Source organism: Hyaena hyaena, unplaced genomic scaffold (assembly GCF_003009895.1).
Source record: "Hyaena hyaena isolate Hyena2069 unplaced genomic scaffold, ASM300989v1 scaffold_62, whole genome shotgun sequence".
In the NCBI taxonomy this organism is placed as follows: domain Eukaryota; kingdom Metazoa; phylum Chordata; class Mammalia; order Carnivora; family Hyaenidae; genus Hyaena; species Hyaena hyaena.
In genome coordinates this window covers 3,258,662-3,284,978 of record NW_024080694.1, presented here as the reverse complement: position 1 = coordinate 3,284,978, position 26,317 = coordinate 3,258,662, and the positions used below count along the sequence as shown (strand labels likewise).

General features: G+C 43.3%; 1 protein-coding gene across 2 annotated transcripts; it reads left to right on the top strand.

Annotated features, from left to right (window-relative positions):
• Nucleotides 1–2,905: 2,905 nt before the first annotated feature.
• NTAQ1 (N-terminal glutamine amidase 1) lies at nucleotides 2,906–23,796 on the top strand. 2 transcript variants are annotated; one of them, XM_039231992.1, is made up of 7 exons: nucleotides 3,070–3,151; nucleotides 5,746–5,906; nucleotides 8,919–9,018; nucleotides 10,102–10,152; nucleotides 15,461–15,609; nucleotides 16,330–16,454; nucleotides 23,467–23,796. In XM_039231992.1, exons 3-7 carry the CDS (start codon nucleotides 9,016–9,018, stop codon nucleotides 23,574–23,576), a joined length of 438 nt encoding a protein of 145 aa, XP_039087923.1. In that variant the 5' UTR covers nucleotides 3,070–3,151; nucleotides 5,746–5,906; nucleotides 8,919–9,015; the 3' UTR covers nucleotides 23,577–23,796. The 2 variants fall into 2 exon arrangements, with proteins under 2 accessions (XP_039087922.1, XP_039087923.1); XM_039231991.1 differs by lacking the exon at nucleotides 5,746–5,906 and having other exon boundaries at nucleotides 2,906–3,151.
• The last annotated feature ends 2,521 nt before the right edge of the window (nucleotides 23,797–26,317 follow it).

Below are 26,317 nucleotides of genomic sequence, written 5' to 3'. Positions count from 1 at the left end.
TACTGAATGAGCCATGACTGATACTGGGCCAGCTGCTTGGTTGGAATCAAATTATATGGTTGGTGCTATAAGTCTGTTCTAATGACCAATTAATTCTTTCAATGACATGAAATGGGCTTGGTAAACCACTAAAGGCCCCTAAATAATCACCTCTTCTTCATGGTCACAATTCATTCTGGGAATAGGTATCAAGTTCACAAAGTGTAGAGTCTGGAATACATATTTTTCCTTTTTATGAAACTTAAGACAAGTATTCATATTTAGTCTTATGTCCTCTCCTCCAACATATTTTCTCCAAGTTCCATAATAAAGGCTTTGGGATCATACTCTAGAGTGATTTCAGTATGCTGGGATATAGCTCATCTGGGTCTGAAGATTTTTAACCCTTGTAAGGCAAATTGGTGCTTTCCACCACTATACCCATCTTGGCTTTAATTTCCTCTTATTGCTGTTTACCTTATTCTTCACAGCCCGAGGATCATTTTCTTTGACAGAGAAGAGAGGAAACACAATCAAAGTAGACTTAGTTTTCTTTCACTTACATGTTCCCTTATCACATATCACAAGGTCCCAAGTGATGGTATTATCTTTCTTTTTCTTTTCTTCTAACTCTTAATATTGAGGATTAAAAATACCTCCTCCCCCAATTAAAAAACACCCTTTGGTGGTTAAACCTCAGTGTATCATGTGCTGCCTACTTCTTGATCTCCCCTTTCACATCTGTGGCTCTCTTATACTTTCCTTTGTTCTGTGTCCTTTTCTGTAAACCCCAGCCCTTTGACACCCTTATTTCATTGAGTTTTGGGTTCTCTGAGTGCAGTCTTATTTCTTCCTCATCTAGATCATTGGACTTTACAGATCAGAATTTGGTTCTAAGCATTAGAACCTTATTCCTCTGAAACCATATTGCTTTTTATAGTCTCTACTATGAAATCACATGAATTTAAAAAAGATCTATATTTTTAATAAAAAAGTTCCTACTTATAGGAGAATGTTTGAAGCATAAAGAAAGCACATTATGGCAGAGATTCCTGGCTCTCCACTACCCCCTTCTCTGTTGTTTGCCCAGCAACTCCAGACCACCTCCAGCCTGGGTAAACCAGAGAACTTCTCTGCTGATAGGCAACCCATGCCTTCTCCAACCAGGTGCAAACCCCTTTCAAATTTGTCTTTCTCGAGTACTTGTCCTCAGCCCTAGGTACCATATAGTTTCCTTATATCTTTTGGTTTCATTTTTATCTTAGTTAATTCTTGAAATTCAACCTCCCTTAAGTAGAGAAGGAGTAGAGGGTAACAATTACCAACCAGTGGTGTAGGGACACCTTAGGAATCTGAGAGTCAGCTGGCTTAGAAGGCTCTCAGAGTGCCTAGGGGGAATGGAGAGATTGGGGGAAGAAAGGGAGGCTTGGTGAAGGAATGATTGCTCAGCATGTGACCATGGTAGCTGCAGGTAACTGTGCATAGGCCATAAAGGGCTTCCCTAATAAGTATGAGCAAGTGGCTGCCTGCAGGCCTCACAGGGGTCTGGTTTCTGTGTCAAGAGGGCTGCAGGAAGGTTATTGCCAAACTGAAACTGTAAGGTCACAGAGGGACTGGCTCTGAGCCCAAGGCTGGGGCAGACTCCACTGGATGTTCTCAGGACCACACTCCACACGCTCTTACAGCCTCCCAGAAACTGCAGAAAGCTTCTTCCTCCAGCACATTTTACTGAGAAGGCTTAACTTGGTGCCCGCTTTAAAGGAGAAATGCCTAAAGGAATTCTGTTATTTATAATAGAGCTTATACTGAAGTGTGTACTTAGAGCAGAGAGGCAAGAAATTGGTAGCTGCCCAAGGGCTTATGCTCAGTCTTTAGTATTTATGTATGGGATTTTGAACTCACGAGACTGGAAAAATCTGACTGCACATGGCCTATAAACCAACTAAGAATTTCAGTTTTCATAATGGCAAGTATCCTGATCAGTTACATATTTTGATTACAAGTATAAGACAATTCAGAAGGCTATTAAGTATAAAGTGAAAGCCCATACTACTCATTCATCAGAGATTAACACTGTCTTAATGTGCTGCCTTTCCTTCCAGATTGCCAGCAAATACATGATTTACACAAAATGAATGCCGTGTGAACTCTTTTTAAACTTTAAAAACTTATTCTATCAAGGGATCAATATATCTTTCTGAGTCAATACACACAGTTCTATTAAAATCAAATGTCACAATACGGCGAGATTTGGGGGTGCTGTTCCTCTCTAAAAACTTCCGATGCGGACGTGTTTGGAAATAACTCCCCCTCCTTCCCCGGGCTCCCGCGGCTTCTAGGATAAAACTGCTAAAGGTTCGTTTTTCACATACACGGTTCTCTTATTTCGCTTGGCCTTCTGCATCTCTTCTGGTTCCTCCACGGCCGGCAACCTCAACCCTGGGCTGGAGGAAAGTTTCACACGCCTCCGCGAGACTGTTGAAACAGAGTTCAGGATCGGGCGGTTTGCACACTCCACGCCCTCTCCGCACCCGGGCAGGACACCCGCAGGCGACCTCTGTTCTCCCTGCTGACCGGATCCTCGGGCTTACAGCCCTCCGGAGCCCGCCCGGCTCCCCCAGCACCGCCCCGCCCTTGCTCCGCCCACTTGCCCGCGACCCGCCTACCCGGAATCACACAATCCTCCAGGTCCCGGGCTCCGCCCACTGGAAATCCACGCCGCTCACCATCCCCCTAGGATCCTCCCACTGCCGTCTAGCTCCACCCTCCCGGAACCAGCGCGGCTCTTCCCGCCCGGGCTCCGCCTACCGGTATCCGCAAAACCCGCGCGGCCGCCGGCTCTCTCCACCCGGAACTTGCACCGCCCCCCGCCCCCAGCACAGCGCGCCCGGAACCTGCGTCGCTCGCTCCGCCCAGACTCCGCCTACCCGACCCTGGCTCCACCACCCGGGAACTGCAGCAGCTGCCCCGGGCTCCGCCCCGAGAATCGGAGCTGCCCGGTGTGCCCCGGCTCCTCCTCCGAGTCCTGCACGCGGGGCTGGTCCTGTCGGTCCGCCTTAGGCCTTGGCCTAAGCCAGCCCGCCATGGAGGGGGATGTCCCCGCCGCTGCAGCCGCCCGCTACCAGCCGGCCAGCCCCCCGCGGGACGCCTGTGTCTACAACAGCTGCTACTGGTGAGGGGGCGCGGGTGCAGCCCCCCGGCATCTCCCTGGCTCTCTTGGTCTCGGCGTCGCAGCCAGGCCCCGCCTCTTCCCGGCCCCTCCCCGGGGGCTCTGGGCCTTGACTGGCGGGTTTTCTGGCTTGGGGGATGAGGGAGCGGGAATGGCAGCCCTCGTCTCTTGAGTGGAGCGTAGACTTTTGGACGGTGGGGGTGGGGTGGGCGGAATACTCAGGAAGGGTAGGGTCGGTAGTGCATTATTGATGCCTGGCGCTTTTCACCTGGACATTTCTCCGCAGATCTCTAGGCTTGGGAGCCAGGAAGGGAAGGTGGGGGCAGAGGGTGGAGCGCAGAGCATCTGCAAATTACTCTGCTGAAGCCTTTGTGGTTTCACACTGTCGGGAAGGTCATTTTAATTTTGGAAGAGAATGGAAGAACGTCGATTTTGCAGTAACTTTCTCAAGGCTAATAGCAGCCAAGAATCCAGTTCAGGCCTTCTTGTGACCAGAAACCATGAGCTTAACCACCATGTTGTTATCACACCAGTTATATTTACATAGTATTTGCTATGTGCCAAAACATTGTGTTGATTGTTTATGTAAACTAATTCATTTGAGTCCCACAATTACCCTAGGAAGTAGGTACTATTGTTACCCCATTTTAAAGATGAGAACACTGAGGGGGTGCCTGGGTGGCTTAGTCGGTTAAGCGTCCGACTTTCGCTTAGGTCATGATCTCTTGGTTTGTGGGTTCTAGCCCTGCGTCTGGTTCTGTGCTGATTGCCAGCTCAGAGCCTGGAGCCTGTTTCAGAGTCTGTGACTCCCTCTCTCTCTGACCCTCCCCTGCTCACGCTCTCTCTCTCTCTCTCCTAGAAATAAAAAACATTAAAAAAAATTAAAAATAAAATAAAATAAAGATGAGAACACTGAGGCACAGAGGAGTGCAACTAATTTGTCTAAGGCCACATATCTTGTGAGTGAAGGAATGGGGCTTTACCTGCAGGGTTTGGTTCTGGAGGCCACACACTATACCCCACCTGTGTGGCTGAATCACCACTCCTACCTTTGTCTTTTCCACTCCCACACCTGTCTTGACCGTCCCTGAGTAATGACTTCTTCCCCAACTTTCAGTCTCTGCAAAAGAAACCTTAGTGCCATCTAAAACTACCTTTCCCTCCTTTAGCTGGTCATCAAACCACTGTCACCAAGAGTTTAGCATTCATTCAACTCTGATTGCATGTCAGGGCCAGTGCTAAGTGTTTCCATCCATGGCTAGGAGATAGGTTTTATCGTTGACCTCATTTTACTAATGAAAAGACTGAGCCACCGAGAGGCTCACATCTAGCAAGAGGCAATGCTGAAACTAGAATTTCTGTAATGTAGGAGTCCATGCTTCTTATATATATAAATTTAAGTATAATTTATATATATAATGTTTATTGTTGAGAGAGAATACGCTCAAGGCAGGGTCAGAGAGAGAGAGAGGGAGATGGAGAATATGAAGCAGGCTTGAAGCTGTTAGCACAGAGCCCAGTGCAGGGCCGGAACCCACGAACGGTGATCTCATGACCTGAGGTGAAGTCAGACGCTTATCCAGCTGAGCCACCCAGGCGCCCCCAGGGGTCCATTCTTCTTAACTACTGCACTTTGTTTCTGCCTTACCTCTCAACTAAATACTGTTCTTGTCCCTAACTCCCATTCACTGTTTTATTTACTTAGTCAGTAAATGTTTGTTAGGCACTTGGACCGTGTGAGGCACCATTTAGGTCTTTGGAATACAACAGTGAACAGAGTAGACAAATTCCTTGGGAGTATCTCATGGTTCTTCTGTTTTGGTTCAGGGAAAGGAGGCAAAGCCAAGTAAACCATATTTGGGTGGTGTTAAGTGCTATGAGAAAAACAAAGCTAGGTAAGGGACGGTTACTCACTATTTCATGATGGATATTTAAAGAAGGCATTGTTGATCAAGTGGCATTTGAGCAGAGATCTGAAGAAAAAGGGGTTGGGGCTTTGTGGATTTGGAAGAAAATCATGGCAGGCAGGGGAGTGGTTCGTGCAAAGGCTCTGGGAACAAAGTGTGCTGGAGTATTCTAGGAACAAGATGGCGGGCACAACGGGAGTGGAGCCATTTGGTGGAAGAATGGAAGGGGGTGGACGTCTCCTCAGTAGATTTCTCCTTTAAGTTCCTTCAGCCATGGGTTGGGCCCCCACTGGCTGTCAGGGGCCGTCTTTCTTTATAGGCCTCTGCCCAGATCTCTCATATCCCCTTCTCAGGTCCTGAACTTTAGCGGGCTTCACACTGCTGAAAGCCTTTGTAAATTCAGATGAGTCCTAGAATCACCTAGGAGCTTGTAAAGCATGTACATCTTAGGGTCCCACTCTAGTGAGTCTGGATGTGTGAACTGTACAGTGGTGGAGTCTTATGCCGGTTCATTGATCCCATTTCGAGGAATACAGGCATAGACAATTAAGCTTGTCTCCTGAGCACAGCAAGTCCTTTAAGATCTGGTCACCATATGTTTCTCCAAACTCATTTTGAACCTGTCCGCCGTGGCTTTGTTGACATTTTGAGTGTGCTAATGTTGTGAGGGGGCTGTCCTGTGTATTGTAGGATATGTAGCAGCATCCCTGGCCTCCACCCACTAGATGCCTGTAGCACCCTCCCGCAATTTGTGACAACCAAAAATGTCTCCAAATAGTGCCAGATGTTCCCTGGGGAGCAAAATCGCCGCTGGTTGAGAACCAGTGTTCTACCCTGTCAAAATCTATCAGGTAGGTGCACCTTACTGTGTTTGTGGCAGGTTCTTATAACTTGAAATCAATGCCTCCTCTCTGCTTCTGTTAGCTTCTGTCAGTTGTTACTGATCTGCTGAGGCTCAGCTTGATGCTGATAGTGGTAACCAATATTTGTGTGGCACTAGGTGGCTTACGGAGCACATCTGATTCTGTTGTATTCTTCATCGCCTCCTGTGCCCCAGGGCTCCTTTCCTTCTGCCTCCTTCACTGATGTCAGCCCATTGCTGGTAACCCTTGCAGAATCTTATTTATTTATTTTATTTATTTATTTCTGAGAGAGAGAGAGAGAGCATGAGCAGGGGAGGGTCAGAGAGAGAGAGGGAGACACAGAATCCGAAGAAGTCTCCAGGCTCTGAGCTGTCAGCACAGAGCCCGATGCGGGGCTCGAACCCATGAACCGCAAGATTGTGACCTGAGCCGAAGTCGGTGCTCAACCAACTGAGCCACCCAGGCACCCCACAGAATCTTCTTTTAATGCTGCTTTGTTAGCCTTTCTGCTACGAAAATTATCATCCAGTAGGTCGGAACATTATTGTCACCATAACCCCCTCTGCCCTTTTTTAAAACCAGTTAAATGGGTGCTAGTGATCACACCCAATCTGGGGCTCTTCCTGTTCCAACAGCAGCTCCCAGCATTTCCAAGTATAAGGCCCTCCTTTTTTATTTTATTTTATTTTTATGTTTTTAAATGTTTTATTATATATTTTTTGAGAGAAAAAGAGAGACAGCATGAGCAGGGGAGGGGCAGAGAGAGAGGGAGACACAGAATCGGCTCTAGGCTCCGAGCTGTCAGCACAGAGCCCCGTGCAGGGCTCGAACTCATGAACTGTGAGATCATGACCTGAGCCAAAGTCAGACACTTAACCAACTGAGCCACCCAGGTTCCCCAAGGCCCTCCTTTTTCAAACATCAGATGTCTCTTGAGATCCTCCTTCATGATATTAATTGTACTTTTGAAAAAAAAAATTGATGATAAAAAGGGACTATAGGTTCAGTAACTCTTACATTTTTTTTCCCTCTGTGTAACATTCACACATATTTGGAAAATAATAAAGTATGTGCAGCCTGCTATATGTATTCAGCCTGCTAACAGTTCTTGTGGTATAAATGGATTCTCGAAGTCTTTGTGGTAATTCTTTGCCCATCCTTGGGACTGGGAACAAACAAGGAGAAACCACTGACCTATATACCTCCTCCATCTTCCTGTGTCGCTCGGAATTAATGACTCCCTCTTCTATGCATCTTTTATGGCCTTCTATGATGCTTGCTTATTTATGGATCTGTATGTCTCCTCTCACTGTCTGTGAGCTCTCATTTATCATTATATCCTCCAAGCACTTAGCACAGTGCTTTTACATCACAGGCTCTTCAAGATGCTTGTGAGCAACTCCAGAATGTCTGTGGGCTGGACAGACAGATGTCTTCTGAAAACTTGGTCTCAGGACAGCCAGATTTAAGAAAATTTAGCTAATAGGGGCGCCTGGGTGGCTTGGTCAGTTGAGCATCCGACTTTCGCTCGGGTCATGATCTCGTGGTTCCTGGGTTCAAGCCCCGCGTCGGGCCCTGTGCTCACTGCCGGTTCAGAGCCTGGAGCCTTTTTCAGAGTCTGTGTCTCCCTCTCTCTCTGACCCTCCCCTGCTCATGCTGTCTCTCTCTCTCTCTCTCCTAGAAATAAATTAAAAAAAAAAAAAAAGAAAAGAAAATTTAGCGAATACACGCTTTATGTCATCTTGAAGCAGTATGCTTTTTGTTACTCTATGCTACATATCCTGTGGAAGTAGTATGGGGCAATCTCCTGTTTTTACCTCCATCACTACTTTTTCTGTGAGATTTCTTAGGTATTGCAGAGAAAAACAGTGTCATGGGGAAAAAATACACATATGCTCAGCTTTAGTACTTTAAGTGCAGTTGTATTGAGCATTGAGACAGATAGACAAGGTCAAAACTGTGAATTGAAAATTTGTATTACCATAAAATGGTGGCATTCATCAGTGCCATTCATGCCATACTTCTTTTTCAGGTGGCGTGGTGTAGGTGTTTGGAAATTAGGCTTTGACAGATTGAGTCACAAGTATGAGCTGAGTGTTGATGTAGCTCATTTTCAGCAAAGGTGCTGTGTGGCTCGTTAGGAAAAGATAGCAATCCAGAGGCTGAGCTCTGAATACTGCCAACAGTGACTGTTTTTGTTTGTGTGGGCCTGTGCCCATGGCTGCCAGTATGGCTTGGTTTCATTCACTGAGCGTTGATTTACTTAGGTGGTTCTGACTACTGCTTTAAATATCTAAAGGTCTGTCATGTAGAAAAGAGATTCATCTGGGGCAGAAGTATAGGAATATGGAGTTCAGTTCAGTATAAGAAAGAACTTTGTAAAAATCAGGGTCTGTTTCGTGCTAGAGGGCCGCAGGAAATCCCACTCACAGAGTCTCCCTCTGAAGGAATTCCTAGGCATATCACGTAGCTGCCCCTGGTCCTTTCCAGCCAGAAGCCCTCCTATCCAAACCACTCATCCTGCCCCATTCCTGAGGGGAGCAGTGAACCAGTGTTAACTAAGATTTATCCAGTGTTTGTAATGTGATATGATCACCCCCATTTTACAGCTGAGAAAAGCAGATACCCAGGTCAAGACGTTCAAAGCTTCTTCTTACCTCATAAATGGCACAGTTGAAATTCCACTTGTATCTCAAGTCCCTGAACCCAGAACTTGTGGAGTATTGATGTAGCATTTTATCAGTGATGAAAGGCCTCTATGTGCAAAGCACTGCTAGGGCAGGTCATGAGCACCATGTTAGGAGAGAAGCCTGTACACAGTTAAGTAACACTTTGTTGAGGATGTTTTAGAGGAGGCTCAAACATCAGCCTCTTGTTGGATGAGATCGTGTTTAAAATCTTGTCCAACTGTTTTATGTCCTCATCAGTCTTCTATTCAAATTTGAAAGACATGGAGCATTACTGTTTAATTATATTGATCAAACTGTTATTTTATTTCAGTGAAGAAAATATTTGGAAGCTCTGTGAGTACATCAAAAACCATGACCAGTATCCTTTAGAAGAGTGCTACGCTGTCTTCATATCTAACGAGAGGAAGATGGTAAGTTGGTGAGTGACAGCAGAAAGAGAACAAGAGATTTAGAATGACAATAGACACTAAATATAGCATGGGGTTAGCATTGTCCTAAAATCTGCTTTATACAATACAGCAACATTTTAAGTTTGTTTTTGGAGAGAGACAGTGCTAGTTGGGGAGAGGGGCAGAAGGAGAGACAGAATCTTAAGCAGGTTCTGCGCTGAGCATGGGGTTCGCGCTCATGACCATGAAATCAAAAGTTGGATGCTTAACCAGCTGAGCCACCCGGTTGCCCCTAAAGTTTATTTTTGAATGAGATATTTTTTTCCTTTCAGGGCATGGTTGAATTAGAAAAGTTTAGTCCCTTATTTGTAGGTCAAGAAATAGATGGTGGTATATTTACATAGATTGAGTCCGTTTCGACATTAGGTTAGAGATTTTAACATTGCTGAGACTACAGCCACATACTGTCAGGCTTGAAGTGGATGTCTTTGTCTCTGAAGTTTAAATAAAATAATGATAAACTTACATGAGGTATTAAAAAGGCAAGCCCTTAAAAAATAAAGGGAGCTCTTTAATATTTTGTAAAGTACTTTTTTTTTTTTTAAAGATCTGATTTTTAAGTAATCCCTGTTCCCAGTGGGGGTGGGTGGGGGCTCGTACTCACAACCCTGAGATCAAGAGTCACATGCATTACAGGCTGAGCCAGCCAGGCGCTCCATAAAGCACTTTTGTGAGCATTATCATGTTTGATGCTAATGGAAATACGGTGAAGCAGGCTGGGTTGAGACACCTGTCTCCATTTTATAGATGAGGAAATAGAGACCCACGGAGGTCCTATGAATAATGAGGGCAAAGCAAGACTTGAACCTGCCAGGCCTTCTGGTTCCCAGTTGAGGTCTCTTTGTGCTCTCCAAAGAACATCAGATAATTAATTTTTTGCGTTTTCATTGTTAAGGACACTTGGAAGGATTTAGATTTCTTCATTCTTTTACCTTGATTGTCGGTTGCTTGGAAATATTTTATTTTTAATTTATGTATTGCTTTAAAGAATTCAGTAGTGGTTTAACTGTAGTTGTGGCTTATGAAATTGATTGTATTTTATAGATACCTATCTGGAAACAACAAGCAAGACCTGGAGATGGACCTGTGATCTGGGTAAGATGGTCAATAAAGAAGTGTCTGGTGCCTTAGTACTTGTAATCCCTGAGTGGTCGCTATGTTTTGGTAAAGCAGAAGTGATAGGGCAGTTGAGACCGGCCATGATAATTATTAATACTTGACCTTTTGGGAATAGATGTTATTTTGTCTCAGGTAGTACTTACAGACATGTTTTCATTTAATTTTATTATAGGAAAGATTTTATTTTGTTTTATTTAAGTATTTTTTTAAAGCTTACTTATTTTGAGAGAGAGGGAGGGGGGAGGGGCAAAGAGAGGGGGAAAGAGAATCCTAAGCAGGCTCCACAGTTTCAGTAGAAGCCCTACATGTCACTCGAACTCATGAACCATGAGCTCATGCCCTAACTTGAAATCAAGAGCCAGATGCTTAACCAACTGAGCCACCCAGGCACCCCTACAGGTAGATAAATTTATCGTCTCCTAGACTCGTATTCATTTAACACTGTAAGGAACTTAAGCAATATCTAGTTCAGCTGCACTTTAGAATTATCTGGATATTGTGTTAAAACCATAGGTTTCTGGGGGCGCCTGGGTGACTCAGTGGGTTAAGCATCTGACTTTGTATCAGGTCATGATTTCTTGGCTCATGGGTTCGAGTCCCACATTGGGCTCTGTGCTGACAGCTCAGAGCCTGGAACCTGCTTCAGATTCTGTCTCCGTCTCTTTCTCTGCCCCTCCCCTGCTCATGCCCATGCTCTGTCTCTCTCAAATACTACCATTAAAACAATTTTTTTTAAATGTATGTTTCTGATTTTGTTGATCTAGAGAAGGGTTCAGGAGTTAGTATTCTTTTTTTTTTTTTTTAATGTTTTATTTATTTCTAGGAGAGAGAGAGAGAGAGAGACAGCATGAGCAGGGAAGGGTCAGAAAGAGAGGGAGTCACAGACTGAAACAGGCTCCAGGCTCTGAGCTGGCAGTCGGCACAGAGCCCGACGCGGGGCTCGAACCCACGAACCGCTAGATCGTGACCTAAGCGAAAGTTGGACGCTTAACCGACTAAGCCACCCAGGCGCCCCAGGAGTTAGTATTCTTAGCAGACCCCAGAGTGACCATGACTAGCTATGAAAACCCGGATCTCCTCCAACCGTTTCATTTTTCAGGTGAAGAAATGAGCCCATAAGTCAGAGTGAGAAGCTCAAGGTTATCTAGCTGATCAGTGGCAGGACTAGGTCTCAGGCCCTGGCCCTTTCTAGTACACATCTATGTGTCACCTTAACCTGTCCCCTGAAGAATTGATGGTGCCAACATGAAGATAAAGTAAAAGAAAAGCTTGTTTCTGATACTTATTTAAAATAAGATATCATTTGAATTGGCATCATTCATTTATTTAACCTATATTTAATGAGTGCTTGTTATATGCCAGGCACAAGATAGACCAAAATCCCTGGCCTCACAGAGCTCACATTCTTGCCTCTTTCACCAGCGGGTGATTGGCTTCTCTAACATTAAAGCCAAAATCCAATTTTGGCCCAGTTAATCCAGTTAAGGCCAAACTGGGGTTGAGTCCCAGTACTCCCATTGGTGGCTCTGTGAATTGGACATGTTACTTGCCTTCTTTGTGCAGTGTCCTCCTCTGGCTAGTGGGGTTGTGAGTCTTTAAGTGAGATAATGTGTGTGAAGCATTATCCTGAAGCATGGTATGGTGTCTGGTACTGGTGCTCAAGCATTGTTAGTTTTTCCTGTTAGCAACAATAGCTACATAACCCCTGATGAAGACTGTCCCTCTGCCCTAGAGGTCACCTACATTGCTGAACCACTTAGCTGATTTTGAGTCATGGTATTTCTTCTCCTTTTAGACAGACTTGAAGGGAAAGGACCTGTGGTCATGACCCCCTCACATAGCATCTCTTGGCAGTTGTATCTGCCTCACGGCTGTCCTGTTGTAGGAAGTGGGTGGGCGGCCCTGAGTGGGTAGAGACACCCAGTCCCAAGAAGTGGATCGCCTTCTAGGTGGGTTTCCCTCCCTGAGCCCAGCTTGGGCTTTTCCTGGCATCTGGGCAAGCGCTGAACCCAACTCAGAGAGTGAGGCTACTTCTGCTTGATCTGTTTTCCTTGACTCCATGTCTGCACTTAAGGTGACTTGGAGTTGAGGCCTATTTTCCCTCTCAAGTTCATCAGCTATCTGGGATGTAGGAATGTGGACCCAAACTAAGTGAGAGGTTGTGGATATTCACTGCTTAGGCGCTTCCACAAGTTATACTTTCTTGCTGGAACACTGTCCCCTCAGGCAGGACTCAGTGGTGGCAGCCTTTCCTCAGTGACACTCTTCTTTGGCTGTTGGGCTCCTCCTCCTTCTCTGTTTCTTGGTTGACTTTTATAAATTATAATTATTTTTTTAATTAAGAGAGAGAGAGCTGGGGAGAGGGGCAGAGGGAGAGAGAGAGAATCTTAAGCAGGCTCCATGCCCAGCATGGAGCCCGACATGGGGCTGGATCCCATGACCCTGGCATCATGACCTGAGCCAAAACCAAGAGTCAGACGTTCAACGGACTGAGCTGCCCAGGTGCCCTTCTTGGTTGGCTTTTAAAAAGTTTTTACATGCATAATCGCCTTAGTTATCCCAACAATACTGAGGCAGACACTGCACTTAGCTCCATTTTATAAAAGGGGAAGTGGAGAGGCCAAGGTTTGATGAGAATGCCCTAGCCTGCAAGGCTCCCTGCTGTCTGCTGTCATCACAGTGTCCTTCTGGCAGCACTTGACTGTTTTGCACTCTGCTGTGGGGACTCCTCGGGGGTCAGGACTCCCCTTGCCCATCTTTGCATCTTTGATATTTCAATAGCACTCTTAACTACAAATAAAAGGGAATATGCACTTCAAAACACCTGTGATACAAGGTAGAAGATGTCAAGAGAGAAACAGATTTTGGACAATGCCAGAGACTGGTTCTGACAGGAAGTAGGAGACTCATGGAGAGAGAGCATGTGAGTGGGCACTCGAGGGATGGATATGGGGAGAGAGGTGGAAAACGTTGCTGCAGAAGGACGGGAATAACACATGTATACACCCAGTGGAAGGGGGCTGCTCCTGCTTTATTTATCTCTGGGGCAGGATGCATTAAGGGGAGTGCAGGGCAGAAGCGTCCATTTCTGATGCTATTTCTGTGTTAGGAAGATAGCATTGGAGCCAAAGGAAGCTCTTTGATGGCGCAGCATCTCCAGTCTTAATTAATCACCCCCTCCCCGCCCCATGGTCGATAAAACAACATTTGAGAAAGTGCTCTGTGAGCTCTGAGGCACTAGAAATATAAGGTGGTGTTACTAATGCAGTACTAATGTAATTGAGCTTTTTATCTCCCAGTGCTGTTCTCTGTGAGAGCGCTTTTCTTCCAAGGGACTCAGAGCATCAGCCCTCCTGCCCTTGATAACTTTCCTGACGTCGCTTCTAGTCATTAACTGGTGTTGGGCATTGCCCACTGTCTGGGAGTGAGGGATGCACCACGGCTGAGCCACAAAGGAGAAGCTGTCTTCATCTTTCCCCTAAACAACTACAGATTAGGGCTTGGCCAGCTTAACAACATCTTAAAGTCCTTTCCCACTCTAGGCTAGCTCAAGCCATCCCCTGTGTTAATATTTTGGAGGATATCCTTGCACACTTTTTCCTCAATTCATACGCATGCATGTGTACTTCAGAATCCACATGTGTATCTATATACACATAGCTTTTTTTATAATTTTGTTAAAATTCAAGTTAGTGAACATATAGTATAATAATGATTTCGGGAGTAGAATTTAGTGATTCATCACTTCCATGTAACACCCAGTGCTCATCCCAACAAGTGCTCTCTTAATGCCCATCCCCCTCACCAACCTCCCCTTCAGAAACGCTGTTTGTTCTTGTATTTAAGAATCTCTTATGGTTTGCCTCCCTTTCTGTTTTTATATTATTTTTCCTACCCTTCCCCTATGTTCATCTGTTTTGTTTTTTAAATTATGAGTGAGATCATATATTTATCTTTCTGACTTATTTTCCTTAGCATAATACCCTCTAGTTCTGTCCACATTGTTGCAAATGGCAAGATTTCATTCTTTTTGATCGGCAAGTAATATTCCATTGTGTGTATGTATGTATATATGTATATATGTATATATATGTATATATATATATACACCACATCTTCTTTATCCATTCCTGTTAGCCATGTGGATGTCTTTTGTGGAAAGGTGTCTATTCATATCATTTGCCCATTTCTTCACTGGAATCTTTGTTTTTGGGTATTGAGGTTGATAAGTTCTCTGTAGATTTTGGATACTAACCCTTCATCCAGTATGTCATTTACAAATATCTTCTCCCATTCCATTGGTTGCCTTTTGGTTTTGTTAATTATTTCCTTCACTGTGCAGAAGCTTTTTATCTTGATGAGGTCCCAATAGTTCATTTTTCTTTTGTCTCCCTTGCCTGCGGAGATGTGTCTAATAAGAAGAACCTTGCTGCAGCCGAGGTCAAAGAGGTTGTTGCCTGTTTTCTCCTCTAGGATTTTGATGGTTTCCTGTCTTATATTTAGGTTTGTCATCCATTTTGAATTTATTTTTGTAAACACATAGCTTTTTAAAAGTAATATGTAGTGCATATTTGTGGTTTATTTTTCCCATCCAACCATGTAACATATACTTTTTTCCATTTTCTACATAAATTTACCTAATTCTTTTTAGCGCCTGCATTGTGGTTTATTTCTCTCTTGGTGGACTTCAGATTGTTTCTGAATTTTCACTGTTATAAACAGTGCTGCATAGATTTTCTTTGTGTATATACCTTTACACACATATGGCCATTTTTTTTCCATAGGATGGATTCCTAGAGGTGAAATTGCTAGGTCAAAGGATGTACATTTAATGTATATGAACATTTTCAGTGCTTGTTTAAGTGTTCCCTGTCACCAGATGTTTAATCTTTTTTTTAGGGATATGTGTTTGCTTTATTTTGCTCTTATAAGAAGAGTTGTGGGGCGCCCGGGTGGCTTAGTCGGTTAAGCGTCCGACTTTCGCTCAGGTCATGATCTCGCGGTTCGTGGGTTCGAGCCCCGCGTCGGGCTCTGTGCTGACTGCCAGCTCAGAGCCTGGAGCCTGTTTCAGAGTCTGTCACTCCCTCTCTCTCTGACCCTCCCCTGCTCAAGCTGTCTCTCTCTCTACTAGAAATAAATAAATAAAACATTTAAAAAAAAAAAAAAAGAAGAGTTGTATTAGTTTTGTATCCATATGTGTATGTGCGCATTATTACTGTAACCTATAACACTGTGTTCGGGATGGTGAAGTAACTTGGTTAATTTTAGCAACTTTTATTTCTAGGATTACCATGTTGTCCTGCTTCATGTTTCAAGTGGAGGACAGAGCTTCATTTATGATCTGGACACAGTCTTGCCATTTCCCTGTCCTTTTGACACTTATGTGGAAGATGCATTTAAGTCTGATGAGGACATCCATCCACAGTTTAGAAGGTGAGGAGATTTAGGATGATTTACTAACTTTCTGAAGTTAAACCTTGACAGTTGTACAGAGAGTTTGTGTGTGTGTGTGTGTGTGTTTTTGTGTGTGTGTCTGTGTGTCTGTGTGTGTCTGTGTGTCTGTGTGTGTGTCTGTGGTTTTGTGGGGGTTTTTTTTGCATTTTTTTTGCAAAGATGACTTGTTTTGGCATCACTGTTGAGTTGATATTTGAAAATGATGTGCCACACACAACATTAGAACAAAATGTTTTGAAGTTTTAAAGGTTGTCCAAGTGTCCAACATATAAAAGATTGGCATTCTTTTAAAAGTGTGCATGATGAGATCCCAGATGTCTTCTGAAAGCCATTTTGGGGATTTCTCTCCTGTATGTGTGCAGGTGTGTTTGTGGGTATGTGTGTGTGTGTGGGGTGCGGCCTTAATGATGACAGAATTGAGAGGTCTGTGATCGTGGCGCCTGAAGGTTATGCCCTTTGTCCCTGGCTTACAAATGGGTAAATAAAGGCAACTGGATGTATTTCTGTGGCTGTGTAGTTTTTTATTTCAGCGGATCCTTTCTTTAACAGGTGATGAAGCTGCATCTGTATTTGTGTATTACTGGTAGTACAGAAATGTCTGGGTACTTTCGTGTATGTCTATATGGGTCTGTATAAAAATTGAGTTAGAATTTCACTGGGAAACTGTCCTAACGTACATGAACGTTGCTTTATTTGCAGGAAATTTCGAGTGATCCGTGCAGATTCATATTTGAAGAACTTTGCTTCTGACCGATCTCACATGAAAGATTCCAGCGGGAACTGGAGAGAACCCCCCCCATCATACCCGTGCATTGAAACTGGAGGTGAGCCAGAGGTGCCTTCCCAGAGAGGCTTGCAGTCACCGTGCACATTCGCATCGCCCCCTGACCAAGGACAAAACTTGTGTGTTGTTACTTGTGGGAAACTCCCTGAGTCGTAAGAAGATGAGAGGGAGCCTAGAGAGGGAGCCTAGATGTGTGTATCTTTTAGATTCAGGACTCGAAGCCCCGAGAACGGGACTGGAAGGCATGAGAACTCACAGCAGGGGAGGTGTTCAGGAGCACCGTGATACCTGCACACCGCCAGGGTGCTGGCTGTGTCTGCTGCCGGGACGCTGGGCTTCTGGAGGTGTGTGGGCTTGTGTCCTTCCACAGTTGGGCTAGTAGCATCTTGGCATGGCAGGGTGTCCCATTAGGGTGACAGCAGCCGCTGGGGCATTCTTGTGGTATATGAGATGTCATTTCCCTGGCTCCCTGATGAGACCTGCGGTCGAAGGAAAGGAGAGCCAGTGGGTTTTCTTGTACCACTAATCTCCTTTATGTGCTTTTAGGCATCAGTCCAGTTAATAATTTTCTGAGATTTAAGGAGATAAAGAGCTCTTCACCCTGTCGCTGTTGTTTGGCATTTGCACGAGCTTGAAATATTATTTATGATTATAATTCGCATGGTTGCCATTTCTTGCGGAGGCCATCCCATCCTGCGGATGAGCCCTTCTGTGTGAAATGCTCCATCAGCTGTGCTGCATGCCAGAAAAATAGGGCAGTAGCATTTGGAGTTCAGCAGGGAAGAATGGAAATCTATTTGGTGTATCTAAACATCGAAAGAGGATTCAAACTGATGTTTGAGATGCTCTGTGAGAGGCTGTCGTGATTTTAAAAATTTATCTCAGAGCTGCTTTTTGGTCCACTAGCCTGCTTCCTGGTCTCAGCGTCAGAAATGCGGTCGCTCCTGGGTGGGGAGAGGACACCACAGGTCTCCCTTCTGGTCTTGGACCACCTGCCACATAGGCTGTGATCCAGGACGGTGTGACTTCAGCCACCCCCCGCTTGTCTTCTAGACATGACACTGGCACAGAGCCAGCCCGTGGCAGGTACACAGTAAACACCAGCCTGTCAGCCCGCTCCTCTTTTGATCATTCCTTTCGGTTTTGATGACTGCTGCCCAGGGGATGCTATTTCATACCAGGCCTTGTGCCGGCCGCTCTGTATAGTAGTGCAGTTTTTACCACAACTCGGGCCAGCTTTATTTTCCTTACCTGATAGATGCGTACCCTGAAGTGCATTAAGATTAAGTAAGCCCTTTGCCTCGGGTGTACAGCAGGGGAGGATGAGGAGGGGGCTGGGGGTGTCTTTTTCTGCCTTGTGTGTAGTGAGTTCATCCTGAACTTGAGATGGAAGCTGAAAGGAATCTGCTCTGAAGTGTGGGGTAAATGGACTGGTTTTTCATGTCATAATTTAACCACACTGTGATGTTCTGTCAGGTGGTGAATTCATTTCTTCAGATCCTGTGTTTATCAAAGGAATATATTTGAAGTTAGGATAAATGAGAATTACTTGTAGCTGATTGGTAGTATTTTATAAAAAGTAAGGATAAGAAACGGTTTGAGAAAATATCCAACTTTGGGGTGCCTGGGTGGCTCAGTCAGTTAAGCATCTGACTTTGGCTCAGGTCATGATCTCTCAGTTCGTGAGTTCGGGCCCCATATTGAGCTCTGTGCTGACAGTTCGGAGCCTGGAGCCTGCTTTGGATTCTGTGTCTCCCTCCCTTTCTGCCCCTCCTCTATGCGTGTGTGTACTCTCCCTTAGAAATAAATAAACATTAAAAAATTTTTTTAAAAAGAAAATATCAAACTTTAATGCATGTTTTAGGTACTTTAAGATCAGCTTAACTCAGTCCCCTGCATTTAGTTGTGGAATTGACTCTTGTGACTTAAGATTTAGTACATTTGATATGTTGAACATCGGGATAGTATGTTTAATAATTTCGGTGGGCATGTGTCTGCAAGATCGCAATTTTCTTTTCTTTAAAAAAAATATTGTTTTAATGTTTATTTTTGAGAGACAGAGAGTGTGAGCAGGGGAGGGGCAGAGAGAGAGAGGGAGACACGTGTAGAATCCGAAGCAGGCTCCAGGCTCTGAGCTATCAGTGCAGAGCCCGATATGGGGCTCAAACTCATGAGCCATGATATCATAACCTGAGCCAAAGTTGGACACCTAACCGACTGAACCACCTAGACACCCCATATATTTTTTTTTCTTTTTAAGTTTATTTTGAGACAGAGAAAGCAGGGGAGGGGCAGAGAAAGGAGAGAGAGAATCCCAAGTAGGCTTTGCACGGTCAGTGCAGAGCTTAACTCAGGGCTCGAACTGAGGAACTGTGAGATGACCTGAGCCGAAGTCAAGTGTTGGATGGTTAACTGAGCCACCCAGGCGCCCCAAGACTGCTATTTTCAATTCAGCGTTTAATGTATTTTAAAGAAAAGAACTCTTTTTTTTTTTTTTTTTTTCTGATGAGAAGGAAACTGAAATTTATAGTCATACAGCTTTGCCCTGAAGAGTCAGTTTCAGCATTAGCTACTGATGTCTCAGTTTTTAAAGACATTTTCTTAGGCTGAACTATAGAGTACACCAAATTTCCCTGTCTCCTTCTAAGTCCTTCCCTGCCTCTGCTCCGAATATACTTCTTATCCCCCTGCTTCCAAATGTAGAGTAACACTGGCTAATTTGAGCCACGCTGGAGGACCCGTGTTAGGTAAACAAATGGAAATCTTAAAGTGCCTCATAGGTCGATTAGAGGCAGATGTTTATTTGTTTTGCCTTGATCTTTAAAAAGTTTTTAATTTTAATTTTGTTTTTATACATTGATCTTTTTACATAATGAATGACTGAAGATAGTAATCTTTATTTAATTACATTAAAAAGTCTTAGAAGACAAAACAAAAAAAGGGAGGGAGGGGAAAAAGTCTTAGAAAACAAGAATAGGTTTCTTTTAAAAGTAGTTTGTTAAAAAGTTTCACAGACTGGGGCGCCTGGGTGGCTCAGTCAGTTGAGCTTCCGACTTCAGCTCAGGTTGCCATCTCACAGTCCATGAGTTTGAGCCCCGCGTTGGGCTCTGTGCTGATAGCTCAGAGCCTGGAGCCTGCTTTGGATTCTGTCTCCTGCTTTCTGCCCCTGCCCAGCTCACAGTCTCTTTCTCTCTTTCTCAAAATAAACATTAAAAAAAAAAAAATTTCGCAGACTCACTGGCTTCTGTGGAGTCTGGCACATACCCAGGTCAGTAGGAACTTCCACCCCATCTTTCCTGACAGGTGCCTGTCTTACCTTTATTTCCAGTAGAATTCCCAGCTCTCTGATGACTTCAACAAAAGTTGATTATTCAGGTTTTTTTGTTATAAGGGTGTTAGCGAATCTGTTTCTGGTTTTCTATATCCTAAGTGCTTACTTTCATTTTTGAAAGCTATAATATTGGGTAACGTATACTAGATTTACATAGTTTCTTTCTTTCAGTTCTTTAAAGGCATCTCTCTTGTTTTCTGCTTGGACAGGCTCTGATCTTGTATTTGTTTCTGTGAATGTAGTGTGTCTTTTTTCCCCCCTCTGAATATTTTGTAAGGTTTTTCTCTTTATCACTAGTTTTTAGCAATTCGATCATGACGGACTACAGCATAGTTTCCTTTAGGCTTATTCCACTTACGGTTTTTTAAAGATCTTTAGATTGTTGGATTTACAGTTTTCATCAAACTTGAGAACATTATTTGGCCATTATTCCCTCACACATTTTTTCTGACTGACTCTCATTTTTAAGTTCTTGTCCTTCAGCTACACACTGGTTAGATGGCTTGATATTCTCAGAGGTCAGTAGGGCTTGTTGTTTTTTTCATACCTTTTATGTATGTGTTTCATTTTGAATAATTCCTTTATTTTATTGTAAATTCATTGAGTTTGTCTTTTTTTTTTTTAATTTTTAATTTTATTTATTTTGAGAGAGCCAGACAACATGGTGGGGGCAGGGGTGGGTGGGCTGAGAGATACAGGGAGAGAGAATCCCAAGCAGACTCTGCACCATCAGCACAGAGCCCGACACTGGGCTCGAACTCATGAAACCACGAAGATCACGACCTGAGCTGAAACTGAGAAGTTGGACTCTTAACCAACTGAGCCACCCAGGCGCCCCGCTCTTGTCTTCTGCGTTAACTAGTTTGTTGTTAGCTTCATCCAGCACATTCTTTTCATCTTACATATTCTATTTGTTTTATGTCTAGAAATTCCATTTTGGACTGGTTTAATAGCTTTCATTTCTCTCTCTCTTCATCATGTTCCTGTTTTTCTCTAGCTGTTTGAACACACGGGGCATGTTTACAATAGCTGCTCCTTGCCTGCTAGTTCCATTATTTCTGTCTTTTTAGTCCACTTCTGTTGGATTGATTTTTTCCCCTGATTTTGGATCATGGTTTCCTTTTCTTTGTGTGATCTGTCATATTTGGTTGGATGCTGGACTTTGAATTTATGTTGTCAGTTGCTGGATCTTGAGGTACTTTTAGAAAACAGTGCTGGCCTGCAGTTACATCACTGGGAGTCAACTGGGTCCTTTCAAGGCTTGTTTTTAACTTTTTAGTAAAGGCTCAGAGCAGCCTTTCGGTCTAGTGCTAATTTAGCCCCGTGCCCTGGCACGGCCCTTCTGAGGAGTCTAACCAGATCCTTGTTCCATGTCTGCTCTCTCTGCCCTGGCTGGTGGCAACTGTGGAGTTCTGGCACTTATGAGAATGACTCCACCTGGGGACTGGTCTCACGAGAGCAGTCCCCGCCAAATACTTGGGTGTGTGTTGGGGTCAGGGTGGGGGGGATCCTTTCTACACCCGTGTCTCCTGCACTCTGCCTGGGCCCTCCTGAACTTGGATGTCTGTCTTCTCACCTCAGGGAGACCACAAAGCAGCGTGTGTCCCCCTCTGGAAATTGCCTCTGAGGGTAGTAAGCGTGAGTGATCCTAGGGCCCCCCCTTACTTGTCCACTTTCTTAGGAATCCCAGGCATGTCTGCCCATTGTCCAACGTCTGGAAATAGTTGCTAAATATATTGGCACAGTTCTCTGGAGGTTTATGGTGGAAGTGCAGTTTCTGTAACAATTTTTTGGTGGGCAGAAACAGCAATATGTACACATTAAAAAAATTTTTTTAGGGATGCCTGGATGACTCAGTCGGTTGAGCGTCTGACTTCGGCTCAGGTCATTATCTCATGGTTCATGGGTTCTAGCCTTTTGTTGGGCTCTGTGCTGACTGCTCAGAGCCTGGAGCCTGTTTCAGATTCTGTGTGTGTCTCTCTTTGCCCCTCTCCCACTTGCACTCTGTCTCTCTTTCTCAAAAGTAAATAAAAATTTAAAAAATAATTTTTAAAAAATTTGGGGGGGAGAATTTAAATCATATAAAAAGTAGACAGAATAGTATATCAGATTTTAAACAGTTATCAGCTCATAACCAATCGACTCACTTTTATTCCATCCACTTTCCCCTTTCTTGGATTATTGTGAAGCCAGTCCCAGATACTCTGTTGTTTCAACTCTAAATATTTCAGTGTGGATCTCTAAAATATAAGGATTGGGGCACCTGGGTGGCTCAGTCGGTTAAGCATCTGACTTCAGCTCGGGTCATGATCTCATGATTCGTGAGTTCAAGCCCCACGTCGGACTCTGTGCTGACAGCTCAGAGAGTGGAGCCTGCTTCAGATTCTGTGTCTCCCTCTCTCTATGTCCCTCCCCTGCTTGTGCTCTGTGTCTCTCTGTGTCTCAAAAATAAATAAAAACATTTTTAAAATATTAAAATATATAAGGATTTTATTTTTTAAAAACTATGACCACCATACCATTATTACACTCCCCCAAATTAATGGTAATTCTTTAACATCATCATGTATCTATCTAGCCAGTGTTCAGATTTCCAGTTATAAAGTCATAAAGTCATCATCTTTTTTTAAAGATTGTATGTATTTAGTTAGTTATTCATTCTAAAGTTTATTTATTTTGAGAGAGAGAGTGAGCAGGGGAGGGGCAGAGAGAGGGAGGAGAGAGTTACAAGCAGGCTCCATACTGTCACCGTGCTGTGGGGCTCGAATTCATGAACTGTGAGATCATGACCTGAGCTGAAATCAGGTGTCAGTGGCTTAGCTGACTGAGCCACCCTGGCCCCCCTAAAAGGTTTTATGTTTAAGTAATCTTTACATCTAATGTGGGGCTTGAACCCACGACCCTGAGATCAAGAGGTGCATGCTGCACCTACTGCACCAGCCAGGCTTCCCTGGTTGTATGTCTCTTAAGAGTCTTTTTTAATATGTAGATTCTTTGCCTAACTATTTTTTTGTTGAAGAAACTGGGTCTGGGAGAAACAGTCTGGGTTTTGCTGATTGTATCTCTTTTTTTAGCCTCTGAATTTCCTATAATTTGGCAGTTGGATCCAATAAATCGGTAGTTTGATTATTCATGCATTTTTCATTTAACTTTTTATTTTGAAATAATTTTAAACTTCTAAAATATATGCTGAAACACTCTAGAGCATTCCTATATGCTTTTACACAGATTTCCCTACTGTTGGATTTTACATAACTCTACTGTAGTTACTGAAACCAGGAAAATGACAGATTTGATACTAAAATATTGATCCAATATGTTAACTTACAGACATTACTTAAGTTTTGCAAGTTTTTCCACTAATTTCTTTTTTCCGGTCCAGAATCTAACCCAGGATATTAGATTGAATTGTCATGTCTCCTCAGTCTCCTTCGGTCCGTGGCAATTTCTTTGTTTTTTGTTTTTTCTTTTCTTTTATAACTTTTACACTTTCGAAGAGTCAGTTATTTTGCAGAGTGACCTTCACCTTAGGTTTGTGTGATATTTTGTCATGATTAGATTGAGGTTACGCATTTGGGATGAGAATACCACAGCAGTGATGTTGAACCCTTCTCCTTTTGGAAAATTTTCCCTGCTTTTGGTCTTCTGGGTTGTTGTACTGCTGTTAAACCAGTAAACCAATTGTGTTTTCAGTGAACGTTTTCTTTCGTGTATTTTTTAGATTCCAAAATGAACCTGAATGATTTTATCAGTATGGATCCTGAGGTGGGATGGGGAGCTGTCTACTCCCTGTCGGAATTTGTACATCGGTTTGGCAGTCAGAACTACTGAACTACATCTGGATGTAGAACCATGGAGAAATTCTAGGATGTGAACAGTCTATCTCTTCATTTGGGACAGCAAACACTATGGTACATTTGGCTTGGAATTATATTTTCTTCTTTTAATTCAGTTGAGTTGAAACATGAGTAATCGAAAAAAATTAATAAAAATAATTTTTTTGAGGGGTGCCTGGGTGGCTCAGTTGGTTAAACTTCCAACTTTGGCTCAGGTCATGATCTCATGGTTCGTGAGTTTGAGCCCCGCTTTGGACTCTGTGCTGACAGATCAGAGCCTGGAGCCTGTTTCAGATTCTGTGTTTCCCTATCTCTCGGCCTCCCTTCTCTGCTCGTGCTTTCACTCCCTCCCTCTCACTCTCTCTCTCCCTCAAAGATAAACATTAAAAAATTTTAAAACAATAATAACTTTTTTGATATGTCAGATTGAAACTTGATGTAGTGTATATTTGCTAAGAAATTCCAATGCTCATTTGTTAAAATGTGATGACTCATGCCGGTCATTCCTTCTATTATGATATAGATGCGTGTATTTCATGTCTGTTTTGGATGTTTTGTTTCTCTCCCTTTACACTGTCAGCTCCTTGAGGGCAGGGCTGTGTGTCATTGCTCTGTGAATCTCTAATGCCCCTAAGAGGTGCCCATAATATGTTTGCTGGTGATTGTGCTACTGCTTGATGAGGGCTGATACTGTGAGCTGAATCAGCAATAAGTGTTAGTCTTTTTGGACTATGATGTTCTTCAGAAAAGATTGCAGCCCTCTCAGGCTTGAGTGTTACTTGGCCTATTTATATATGTTTTTAAATAAAATTGATTTAAACGTAATTTTGTTTTGAAGATTTTGTGTTACTCTTGATGATCTGAGAACCAAGAATATCTCACTTGTAGAGGGGGACCATCACTTTAAAACACACATATCAGTCTCCCTTCTTGAAGATGTTTTTGGAAATTTGGCTTTTATCATATAATTCCAAATAAAAGATGTTTGGCATTAAGCTGGCATATAACACTAACTAGCATGCATGTCTTCATGATTCTACTGTAACAATGAGCAGTTTCTTAAAGCAAGGATGTCCAGGCTCAGATGGATTTTCTGCTTATTGAGAAACTTTCATTTAATGTAGATCTTCTGCCTTGTGCTATGGAGGGACAGCTCAGTTGTCACGAATCAGTCAGAGGGAATGTCATGTATCCGTTTGGTTCAGCTGACCAGGAGGATTCTGGGAGAAAATGAAAGCAGCTTTGGTAAGAAGAATGCAAACACAACCTCTTGAGTTATTTTATAGTTTAGAACCAAGTATAGACCTCACACTTGCATATCTTCGTTGACTTTTCTATGGTCATTTAAAAAGCATATGGCTGAAACAAAGAAGGTAAATTTTGGCAGGCTCTATTACGGAACTACTTTGTCTCAAGCAAAAAGTTTCAGAGAGACCAAAAGATTTTAATCTGATTTACAAATTGCATTTTTTTTTTTTTTTGCCAATTTATGAGCAGGTTTCCAATCTGGTATTCATAATTGTGTCTAGTACAGACAAATCAGACAACGTGTATGTGAGTGTAAACTTCCCAGCCACCTTTGCCTTGAAATTGAAAACCCCCTCCAGCCAGTGTAGGGAGCAAGGATTAGAATGTTAAGCCTGCTAAGATGTCCAGTGGTCATAATAGAGGACATTTGTTGTCTTTTCTACTTACCACTCCTCACTTCTACAGCTCCCTTTGGGAATCTCTTCTTTGCACATTCTATATAGTCCCGGTGGCCTGTACTTTCAGGTGTATAGCCTAAGCTGGGCCAGGCTTGGAGCCCACCCCTGGACAAATCTACAAATGACCTATCACAGTGTTCTCTGGATTTACTGTATTGATGTTCAGAGAGAAAATCATCTCTCTCCATGAGGACTGCTAAACTAGGGGCCTGGGAATGTGGGGTACCCTGACTGCCTCAGAAGGGCCTGCCTGCAGAAGGCAGCCCAGCAGAGCCTAGAGCAGAGCAAGAGCCCTGAGGGCCCTGAAGTTTTTCTGTGCTTCAGGTCAGACACAACTTTTGACCTTCCCAGTTACATGAACTAGTGGATTCCTTTTTCTCTTCAGCTTGTGTGACTTGTATTGCTGTCAGTTTTAACTGAAAGGTGGGTTTCCTTGCAAGATGTTTCTTGAAAATTATTTGTCAGGAACTGTATTTTTGTCTTTCTATGTTTAATGTTTCTCTGAGATCAGAGTAGCTTTTCTTTACACTCAACATGTGAGAGAGAACTAAAATACTGATAACTGCTGTCTGTTTGGAAAGAGGAACTTTTAAGAAAAGCAGAGGACTAAAATAGAATTTGTAAATTGACTATGAAAATAAGAGGAATGAAGTATTTGAGAATCGGACATAGGACAGAGCAGGGAAGCACCAGATAAAATGGCTCTTAGATCAGTAGAACTGACTATATCTGATTTGAGATAGAGTGTTAAGGAAGATTATGTCTTTCAGAAGAGGAGTTGGTTAGCAATGGAAGTAAACTTTTTTTGTGTATGTGGTTTTCTCAGTTTAATTTTTATTATTTAAAAAATAGGTGATACAGGCACATTGTACAAATTCCAGATATATAAAAGTATATAGTAAAAAGCCCTCTGTCCTTCAATTTCTGATTTCTCTATCCAGAAACAGCCCATTTTTAGTTTCTTTTGTGTTCTTTCAGGAATTTTTATACTCATGTATGTGTGTAGATATTATATATTAAGTTCTGGGTT

Coding starts and splice junctions, on each gene's coding strand:
- NTAQ1 (XM_039231991.1), top strand. CDS start 3,063: ATGGAGGGGGATGTCCCCGCCGCTGCAGCCGCCCGCTACCAGCCGGCC. Junction 10,153..15,460: donor GAGATGGACCTGTGATCTGG/GTAAGATGGTCA, acceptor TTTTATTTCTAG/GATTACCATGTTGTCCTGCT. Junction 15,610..16,329: donor ATCCATCCACAGTTTAGAAG/GTGAGGAGATTT, acceptor CTTTATTTGCAG/GAAATTTCGAGTGATCCGTG.